The sequence below is a fragment of the Oncorhynchus tshawytscha genome, linkage group LG14, assembly GCF_018296145.1.
Source record: "Oncorhynchus tshawytscha isolate Ot180627B linkage group LG14, Otsh_v2.0, whole genome shotgun sequence".
Classification (NCBI taxonomy): domain Eukaryota; kingdom Metazoa; phylum Chordata; class Actinopteri; order Salmoniformes; family Salmonidae; genus Oncorhynchus; species Oncorhynchus tshawytscha.
Genome location: NC_056442.1, coordinates 58,802,175 through 58,813,080, shown reverse-complemented (window position 1 = coordinate 58,813,080; position 10,906 = coordinate 58,802,175). Strand labels below are relative to the sequence as shown.

The following is a 10,906-nucleotide window of genomic DNA, read 5'->3' as shown; positions in this document are numbered from 1 at the left end:
TGCAGTAATAACCAAATGTAACAGTATAACTTTAGACTGTCCCCTCGCCCATACCCGGGCGCGAACCAGGGACCCTCTGCTCACATCAACAACAGTCACCCACGAAGCATCGTTACCCAGCAAGGGGAACTACTGCTTCAATGTCTCAGAGCGAGTGACGTCACCGATTGAAACACTATTTAGTGCGCACCACCGCTAACTAAGCTAGCCGTTTCACATCCGTTACACAAAGAGTGATCTAACCTAACTATTTCACAACAACTACCTTATACACACAAGTGTAAAGGGATGAAGAATATGTACATAAAGATATATGAATGAGTGATGGTACAGAACGGCATAGGCAAGATGCAGTATATGGTATCGAGTACAGTATATACATATGAGATGAGTAATGTATGGTATGTAAACATTATATTAAGTGTCATTGTTTAAAGTGGCTAGTGGTACATTTTTTACATGTATGGCAGCAGCCACTCAATGTTAGTGGTGGCTGTTTAACAGTCTGATGGCCTTGAGATAGAAGCTGTTTTTCAGTCTCTCGGTCCGTGCTTTGATGCACCTGTACTGACCAAAGATAAACAAACCAAACTGTTTTAGGGAACAACACTGTTCTCATAGCATGTGACATTCATTTCAATCAAAAGCAGTTCTTTGTCTAGTACATACAAAATCAACAAAAAAGGTGAATCAACAAATACATGTATTCTTGTGTCAACAACAGCTACAACTCCGATATAAAGTATTTTTTTCATAGATGTCGAAATACCACGTGCGTCCACTTCAATCAGTGCATTTGTAACAACCTAACAATTACGAAATGTATATTCGATTAAATAAGCCTCACGTAGCAAATTAGCAATTACAGTTGTTGAACAAATTCGACACTCGTTGACCTCTATACAAAAATTCCTCACTTCGTGATCTTATTTTCCTGGGCAGATTTTGGTCCGAGTAAACCCTCTTGCTTCGCCTCTTCCTCTCTGCTATTGCAAAAATAACTTCTTCTTCTACGTTCGAATTCTAGTGCAAATGGTGCGTTCATACCTCCTACAGGCCGACGTAACATCGTCGTGTTTCTGAAAAATAGAAAACATCTTTACAAAAAATATTTATGTCCATTAGATGGCGCTCATTCAAAGTTAAATATATCCAAAGTCCTTTCCATGCTTTTAATCCTTCACGGGGCGTCTTGGTGAGGAATTCCCCATGTATCCGCCCAATGACGTGGTTGGAGACCCCTGTTTAGTGGGCTGTTCTTTGGGGGTGTTCCATACTCTGTATGGTTCTCATATGCTGTAGTCTTGACGCCATGTGAATGCCACGTAGAATGTTTTGTGTGTGTGTGTGTGTGTGTGTGTGTGTGTGTGTGTGTGGAAAATGTTTTTGAGCAACTAAATCGTTTTGAAACAGCTCATGAGGAAATGTCAAGACATTTGCTCCACATTATTGTTGTGTTGGAAAGGCAACACTGTTCTGTCAGCAGAATTGCCCGTTGATCTGATTAGGAAATCTGGGAAAAGGTTAGTGTGTTATTCAAAGAAGAGATTTCCTACAGGGCTTGGACATATCTTGTCTATTTGAAACTGTCTGGTGGAAATTAGTAGCAGCAGACCAGAACCCATCCAAGACACACACACACACACACACACACACACACACACACACACACACACACAGCAAGTCATGGGTACGGCCTAAACATCTTGTTCCTAGGGAAAAGTCCAAATAGGGGGATGTTGTTAATGCCTATAATAAAGGTAGTGTCTAGAGGCTGAGCTGCAGCCCAAGGAAACTTAGCGGACCCCAGGAAAGCTGATATTAATAGTTCTAGGGCCAGCCCACCACATTCCTAGCATGTGAGTCACACTGTGCACTAGGAGAGAGAGAGGGAGAGAGAGAGAGAGAGAGAGAGAGAGAGAGAGAACGAGATGGGGGAGAGAGAGGGAAAGATAACGAGAGGGGGGAGAGGGGACAGGGAAAGAGGAGACAGGGAAAGAGAGCTGTACACTAGGAGAGAGAGGGAGAGAGGGAGAGAGAGAGAGAGAGAGAACGGATGGGGAGACAGGGAAAGAGAGCTGTACACTAGGAGAGAGAGAGGGATGACTGTTTCTCATTTGTATTTCTTTCCATGGAGGAGTGAAAGAGGCAGGGAGACCAGACCACCCCTCCCTCCCTCCGCAGACCTTAAAAGCCTACACACACACACACACATGAACACACATTTTAGAGACACTTATGCCAGAAAGAATTCATCAGAGTATAAACAGAGAGTATGATACCTCATGATCTACTGTGCTGTATGTTGGTTGGTTAAACCTGGAACTGCTTGAACTAGAAGGCTGGAGAGAGATTTGGATACGTTTTTTTTTTTTTTTTGGCGTGTTTGTGTTTAAGGGAGAACGGGAGAGAATGAGTGAGTGTACCACTGGAAAATGGTGGTATGGGGTTTTGGCCTGGAGCACTGTGACTCACTGTTTATCTGACTGTCATTGAGGAACCAAGTGAACATTATACTGTTGCTATAAACGAGAATCAGCCTGCATCCACTGCTATGTCTTGTTTGAAATATAAAATATAGTTTTCACTGTGTTGCCTAAATATGGTATGTTCTGTATGTGGCTAGATACATATTCTGTTTTGTGTCCAGATGGGATATTTAAGGAACACTTAAAATTCTACTGTTCCACACATGGCAGATATTGAAAAAAAATATTTGCCTCGTGCTACACACTTAGTCAAAGTGTTGTCTATCTACTATTTAATCCACAGATCGACTTGGATCTCTTTACTAACTCTAAACACTGTTGGATTCAACTTCATCTCCTCTTCATTCTGAACAAGAGGTCATCGGAGGTCATCGGAACACAGTTCATACCGTTTATTAGGCAGTGATAATAATACACATGGTTAGCAGTTGGTGAAGCTAGCTGTGTACAGTAGTCAGTAAAATAGATCAACAAACCAAACTGTTTTAGGGAACAACACTGTTCTCATAGCATGTGACATTCATTTCAAACAAAGGCAGTTCTTTGTCCAGTACATACAAAAATCAACAGCAAAAAAAATATATAATGAATCAAAAAATACATGTATTCTTTTTTGCCATGAGAGAAAGAAAAAAGTATGCTTGGAAAAATGGCAAGTAGTTACTGTAAAACTGTGGCACGTTACTGTAAAACGATGGCACGTTACTGTAAAACAATGGCGCGTTACTGTAAAACGATGGCGCGTTACAGTAAAACGATGGCACGTTACTGTAAAACTATGGCACGTTACTGTAAAACGATGGCACGTTACTGTAAAACGATGGCGCGTTACTGTAAAACGATGGCACGTTACTGTAAAACGATGGCACGTTACTGCAAAACTATACTAAAGAAATGCTGTAATGTCCCTGGTTAGACCAGTCCCCTACAGACAGACAGAGAGATGACTAAACAAGCTTCATACTGTTGCTAATAGCACCAGCTGTCTATCAAATACATGTGTAGATTAGTGTACTCATATTAGTGTGTATATGAGTAGTCTGTTTATATTTGTTTAGACACTCCCTGCTAAATAGCTCCATGTAAAAGTCAAATATAGTACGGAGTAAGTCAGATACATGTATACCGGTAATCGTATCAGTGTGTAATTAACAGTAGACTTGTCTGTCAGTGATGCCACTGTGGACCCAGTCATCCAAAGAATGTTGAGTTAAACAGTAGATGTGAAATAGTGAGGATTTATAATAATGTAATGTCGTTTCTGACATAACAACATCTGTGTGAGAATATAACATATACACATGCAAGACTTCTAGAAAGAGAATGTGTGGTTAAGGAGTTCTGCTAGTTTGGAGAAAGTAGTGTTCAGAGTAGAGTGGAGTAGAGTAGTCAAGTAGAGTGGAGTAGAGTAGAATTTAGTAGAGTAGAATGTAGTGGAGTGTAGTAGAGTAGAATGTAGTAGAGTGGAGTGTAGTAGAGTAGAATGTTGTAGAGTAGAATTTAGTAGAGTGGAGTGTAGTAGAGTAGAATGTAGTGGAGTAGAATGTAGTAGAGTGGAGTGTAGTAGAGTAGAATTTAGTAGAGTGGAGTGTAGTAGAGTAGAATTTAGTAGAGTGGAGTGTAGTAGAGTAGAATGTAGTAGAGTAGATTTAGTAGAGTGGAGTGTAGTAGAGTTGAATGTAGTAGAGTAGAATGTAGTAGAGTGGAGTAGAGTAGAATGTAGTATAGAGTGGAGTAGAGTATAGTGGAGTAGATTATAGTAGAGTAGAACGTGGTAGAGTAGAATTTAGTAGAGTGTAGTAGAGTAGAATGGAGTGGAGTGGAGTAGTGTAGTAGAGTAGAATGTAGTAGAGTAGAATGTGGCAGAGTAGAATGGAGTAGAGTGTAGTAGAGTGGGGTAGAGTAGAATGTAGTAGAGTAGAATGTAGTAGAGTAGAATGTAGTAGAGTGTAGTAGTGTAGTAGAGTGTAATAGTGTAGTAGAGTAGAGTGTAGTAGTGTGGTAGAGTGTAGTGTAATGTAGTGTAGAGTGGAGTGGAGTAGTGTAGTAGAGTAGAGTGTAGTAGAGTGGGGTATAGTGTAGTGTAGTAGAGTGTAGTAGGATAGTAGAGTGGAGTAGAGTAGAATGTAGTAGATTAGAGTGGAGCAGAGTAGAGTGAAGGAGAGTGGAGTGTAGTAGAGTGGAGTGAAGGAGAGTGGAGTGTAGTAGAGTGGAGTGTAGTGTAGTGTAGTAGAGTGTAGTGTAGTAGAGTAGAGTGTAGGAGAGAGTAGTGGAGTAGAGTGGACTGGAGTAGAGTGGAGTGTAGTAGAGTAGAGTGTAGTAGAGTGTAGTGGAGTGAAGGAGAGTGTAGTGGAGTAGAGTAGAGTGTAGGAGAGTGTAGTGGAGTAGAGTGGAGTAAAGGAGAGTGGAGTGTAGTAGAGTAGAGTGTAGGAGAGTGTAGTGGAGTAGAGTGGAGTGGAGTAGAGTAGAGTGGAGTGAAGGAGAGTAGAGTAGAATGTAGTAGAGTAGATCGGCATAGTACAGTAGCATATAATAGAGTAGAGTACAGTAGAGTATAGTAGATTACAATATAGTATAATAGAGTAGAGAAGTAGAGTATAATAGAGTAGAGAAGTAGAGTATAATATAGTATAATAGAGTAGAGAAGTAGAGTATAATATTGTATAATAGAGTAGAGTATAATATAGTAGAGCAGTAGAGTATAATATAGTATAATAGAGTAGAGAAGTAGAGTATAATATAGTAGAGCAGTAGAGTATAATAGAGTAGAGCAGTGTGGGCCACTAGCCTTTATTTGACCTCAGCTCAGCTAAACACATGATCCAGTAAGACTAAATTGGGGTGCATTTCAATAGCGTAAAGTATCTCCACTTCCTCCTTTCCTTTCATTCATCTGCACTATGGGAAAGGAACCAGACTGGAGACACACTGGACTCCAGACCACAAATCACAACGGGAGGGAGGTTCGAGTCTCATCTCCGCACCTCTGTCAAGCCTTTTCTTCCTGTCTCCCTCTCGAAGACCAGAGATGAAAAGACCAGAGGAAGCTACCTTAGACTATCGAGATGCACCCAGGGGCTTAACTTAGACTATCGAGATACACCCAGGGGCTGACAGACATAAAGACAAGGAGACAAGAGGACAACGTGGGGGGGGGCAGTAGCGTGTGTGTCAGCCGTCAGAGGGCTATACTGTCAGCTCCACAGGGTGGGTTGATGTAATAGTCTCTATATATCCGATCCTTTCATTCTGCGCTTGGAAGGGGGCACCAGACGGGCGGGCAGCTCAGGGGGCAGACCATGCCCCTCTAACTTCACCTCGATCAGGTGGCTGGCCAGCGCAAACTCCTCGTCATCCAGCATGCCATCCCGGTCCACATCCGACAGCTTCCAGATCCTCCCCAGGACGGAGTTTGGCAGCCGGGTGCTCACCATCCAGTCCTTGGCCTTGGTGCCACTCAGCTTGCCCTCGTTGGGCGCCAGGTTGTAGAAGATCTCGTCGTATTTGGGCTTGTCCTTGGTCACAACCCAGGCCATCTCGCCCTCTTCCTCGCCTTCCTCCCCCCCATTCTCCACCTCTCCGAATGGGTCGTTCTCCACGAAGGGCCCGGCGCGGGTTCCCAGGAAGGCCCCCCCCTGCACCCCTGGTTGCACCCCCGCATCAATCTCCTCCTGGCGTAGCAGGGGCATGAGCTTGGCGATGTCGGACGCCAGCAGCTCGTCCAGAGCGGCCATCAGGGACGGCTTCAGGGGCTTGAACTTAGTGAAGTCATGGATCAACAGTTGCTCCTGGATGGGAAACAGAGACCACAGCACACTAGTTAGCCGATCATCTGGCAATATCATCTGAAATATTACAGAAGGATGAACTACCAGACTTCAGCGTCGGACATTCAAACCGGAATAGAAACAAGCTAAACAGACCTGCATCTTGGCGCAGTCAGGGAAGTCCCCAGCAGAGATATGGTGCTGCAGCTGGATCTTGGAGAAGATGACAGGAAGCTGGTAGATCAGGTTCTTCTTCATTTTGTCCTTCCTGAAGGTTGGCATTTCCTTCTTTAGATAGCTGATGATGTGGGCATGCACCTGGAGGGAGAGAGATGAGGGGGGAGAGAGAGAGAGAGAGAGAGAGATGTGGGGGGAAGGAGAGAGAGGGTTGGGGCAGGGAGAGAGAGAGAGGGTTGGGGGAGGGAGTGTGAGACGGAGAGAGGGTTGAGGGGGAGAGGGATGTGGGGAGGGAGAGAGAGGGTTAGAGGGATGTGGGGAGGGAGAGATGTGGGGGGAAGGAGAGAGAGGGTTGGGGCAGGGAGAGAGAGAGAGGGTTGGGGGAGGGAGTGTGAGACGGAGAGAGGGTTGAGGGGGAGAGGGATGTGGAGGAGGGAGAGAGGGGTTCAGGGTGGAGAGGGATGTGGGGGAGGGAGTGTGAGAGGGAGAGAGAGGGTTGAGGGGGAGGGGAGAGAGAGGGGGGAGAAAGAGAGCGAGAGAATTAGGGGGGAGGGTGGAAAATATTAACTTCAGCAATGCCACTCTCCTCATTTTTTTCTATGAACCTAGTAAAACACCTTATTCCTCAGTAACGCGGTCTTCTAGACAGGATGTGTGTTACTGAGTTGATTATATCATACCATCTACTTCAACAGAAAGGGATGAGTGAGCGACGTTGATAAGCGAGAGACAGAGAAAGAGAGATCCAGATAGATATACCATTTGTTTTCTAGTTTGGTAATTACAGGGCTCAGCTGTAAAAAAAAAAAAAAAAAGACCTTGGTCTCAACATGACTTCCTGTCAAAATAAAGATGAAATAAAACATTTTAAAACAATTCTAGAGAGAGAGAGAACCTACCCTGACCAGTCGTGCCCTCTTCACCAGGTCGTTGAGTTTCCTGAGGGCTGCGTTATGAGGAAGGTTCTGGATGTCACTAAACAAATCTTCCTCTTCCAGCTCAAACAGACGACGGTTATCAGGGACCAGCAGCGGCTCGGACCAGAACGACCCGATATACACCCTCAAGACCTCTGGAGTGTTGAACACCTGTTAATCATATCAATAATATCAATCAATTGGCTCACAAAGTGTTATACACACGCCTAACTGCTTTACGTTAGTTAGCTAACATTACGGGCTAACGCTAGTTAGCTAACATTACGGCTAACGCTCGTTAGCTAACATTACGGCTAACGCTCGTTAGCTAACATTACGGGCTAACGCTCGTTAGCTAACATTACGGGCTAACGCTCGTTAGCTAACATTACGGGCTAACGCTAGTTAGCTAACATTACGGGCTAACGCTAGTTAGCTAACATTACGGGCTAACGCTAGTTAGCTAACATTACGGGCTAACGTTAGTTGGCTAGCTAACTGGCTATAGCAGCCAAGGACGTTCGCGATCTTCTTTGTTTGTGATGATTCACACCCAAGTGTCAAGGCCAACAGTTTATCTTCCGGTGACTTCAGCCATGTGAAAAACCTTCCATAGCAAAATATAGCTAGTTTCTTTTGCTTGTAGCTTGCCTCTAATCTGACTGGTGTTAGCTAGCTTCTAGCGCTGTTACTGCGCAACCTTTGGTCCGGTTTTAGAACTCAGATTCAGCTACAAAAAGGTAGCACATCGTTGGTTCTTAACGGACAGAAATTATCATGTGAGAGCGATAAATTACAAATGTAGCGAAAACTGTTGCCCCTACAAACTTATTCAGTCCGAAAGGTGGCAAGTCTAATGGTCGTTTTATGGACGCTGTAGTAACGGTTCTTTTCGAACCGCCAAGACATTGAGCTAGGCTGGGGCAAGAAATTATATGTTTTTCCTAATGCTAAAGACCCTGATAAAAATCTGTGTGGTTCTCGTTAACTACGGCTCATGACGAGAGGCGAGGAGTGTGTTGTGTATCTCCAATCAAGTTGATTTGGAACTTTTCATCTACATTGGTGGCATATTATATATGATGGTAGGGAGATTTGAATTTACCAATGAGCTTCAACCAATGCATATCACCCCCCACAATAATATTTATTTTCTAGTAATTGTTTATTGTTTCACTAGCTGTAGTATGACAACATTTCCCTTGGCGATGAGTAAAGGTCTCCTCTCACCTTGCCCAGAGACCACATGAGAGCTCCGTAGATCCTCATCAGCTGTTGCGTTCCCACCATGTCAGCCTTGTTCAGGACGACACGCAGTTTGTCCTCGTTACCCCGCAGAGCTCCGATGGCCTCGGAGAACTCATCACTGATCTCCAACTTGTGGGCGTCGAACAGGAGGATGATGCGGTCAACGCGCTCCGCAAACCAACGTAGCACCGCTGGGAAGTCATAGCCTGAGAGAGGGTTAGGGGTCAGAGGTCAGGGGAGAGACGGGACACGAGGGGTCTGTCAGAGTATTAATAGTGAAACAGTGAAAAGGAGATGAGGGTGTTACATTTCTAGATTTGCAACACGCTGAGCACAAAACACATGCTTAACAGGTCTCTCTTGGAAAAGAGATGTTATCTCAATGAGAAAAAACAGGATAAATAAAAGTCAATAAAGACATGTTGAAGCACTCCCATATAGTTGGTTTTAGAGCACACACACACACACACACGCACGCACACACGCACACACACACACACACACACACACACAGGAGAGGGGGAGGGGAAAGGGCAACACAGACCCTTCACATCTCTCTTTCCACTCTCTTCTGTCTCTTTCTCTGATGAGTCCTCTTCTCTCTCTGATCGGTCCTCTCTTTTCTCTTCTCTCTCTCTAAATCGGTCCTCTCTTTTCTGTCTCTGATGAGTCCTCTCTCTTCTCTCTCTCTTTCTCTGATGAGTACTTCGTTCCTCACATTCCTCTAACTGATACAGTTTCCTCTCCAGTATCTGCCGTACATGCGTTACGATGTGACTCCAACAGGACCTTGAGCAGAAAGCTCTCCTAACTGATAGGTTGGAATGTAATAAGGTCATAACACTGGAGGCATTGACCTACCCTTATATGTTCCACAAGGCTTCGTCTCTTCTGTTGTTCCACCGTCATCATACTTAATGTTGTTATAGTTACTCATGCCCCATGAACGGTGACACGGTATTAGCATGGAAAGGGAGGGAATTTAAGGAGTGAGAGACAGATTCACGAGGCTTCACGCTCAAAACCTCTGTCCTGTATTTATCTTTGTGTGTGTTCCTTACAAGACGTGGTGGAGGAATCTGAAAGAACTCGCCAGAGTCCCTCTGTATCCTCGTCCCCACTGTATCCTCGTCCCCCCTGTATCCTCGTCCCCACTGTATCCTCGTCCCCACTGTATCCTCGTCCCCACTGTATCCTCGTCCCCACCCTGTATCCTCGTCCCCACTGTATCCTCGTCCCCACTGTATCCTCGTCCCCACTGTATCCTCGTCCCCACTGTATCCTCGTCCCCACTGTATCCTGTATCCTCGTCCCCACTGTATCCTCGTCCCCACTGTATCCTCGTCCCCACTGTATCCTCGTCCCCACTGTATCCTCCTCCCCCCCCACTGTATCCTCGTCCCCATGTATCCTCGTCCCCACTGTATCCTCCTCCCCCTGTATCCTCGTCCCCACTGTATCCTCGTCCCCCTGTATCCACCACTGTATCCTCGTCACCACTATCCTCGTCACCACTGTATCCTCGTCACCACTGTATCCTCGTCATACTGTATCCTCGTCCCCACTGTATCCTCGTCCCACTGTATCCTCGTCCCCACTGTATCCTCCTTCCCCACTGTATCCTCCCCCTGTATCCTCCTTCCCCTGTATCCTCCCCCTGTATCCTCCCCCTGTATCCTCCTCCCCTGTATCCTCCTCCCCCTGTATCCTCGTCACCCTGTATCCTTATCTCCTTGGGGTGTCCAATCAAAAACGCATCTTTTGACAATTTGGGTTAATTGTGTAGATAACCCTCTAAGAAAACCAATTCTCCAACCCTCATGTCTCAGTCATTATCTGTTAAAAACTTATTGTCGTTTTTACCCACCTACCTACAAGGCTAGGATGGCCGAATCAATGGAGGCCAAACTGGTTGAATCAACGTTGTATCAACTTCATTTCAACCAAAAACATGAATGTGATGACATTGAATCAACATGGAAAACTGATTAGATTTGCAAAAAGTCATAATTGTAAAAGGCATTTAGTCTTTTATTTACCCAAATTCAACCTAAATCCATTGATATGGTGACATTTGTTGTTGATTTCACGTTAGTTGGTTAGTTGACAACTCAACCAAAAGTAAATCAAAACCAGACGTTGCAAGCATTTCGCTACACTCGCATTAACATCTGCTAACCATGTGTATGTGACAAATAAAATTTGATTTGATTTGATTTGATTTGTGCCCAGTGGGTTGCGTCAGCGAGGCTGGATGCTGTGAGAGAATGAAGGCTAACTGACAGACTCACTGTCCAACTCTCATCTT

General features: G+C 44.7%; 1 protein-coding gene across 1 annotated transcript in view; it reads right to left on the bottom strand.

Annotated features, from left to right (window-relative positions):
* Positions 1–5,250: 5,250 nt before the first annotated feature.
* Positions 5,251–10,906, bottom strand: part of ehd2b (EH-domain containing 2b) — a 31,075-nt gene continuing 25,419 nt past the window's right edge. The window contains exons 5-8 of the mRNA XM_042297760.1: positions 8,581–8,804; positions 7,333–7,521; positions 6,413–6,574; positions 5,251–6,277 (exon numbers count right to left, since the gene is read on the bottom strand). Coding sequence (XP_042153694.1) covers positions 5,717–6,277; positions 6,413–6,574; positions 7,333–7,521; positions 8,581–8,804 — 1,136 coding nt within the window. The 3' untranslated portion in view covers positions 5,251–5,716. The remainder of the gene's footprint in view (positions 6,278–6,412; positions 6,575–7,332; positions 7,522–8,580; positions 8,805–10,906) is intronic.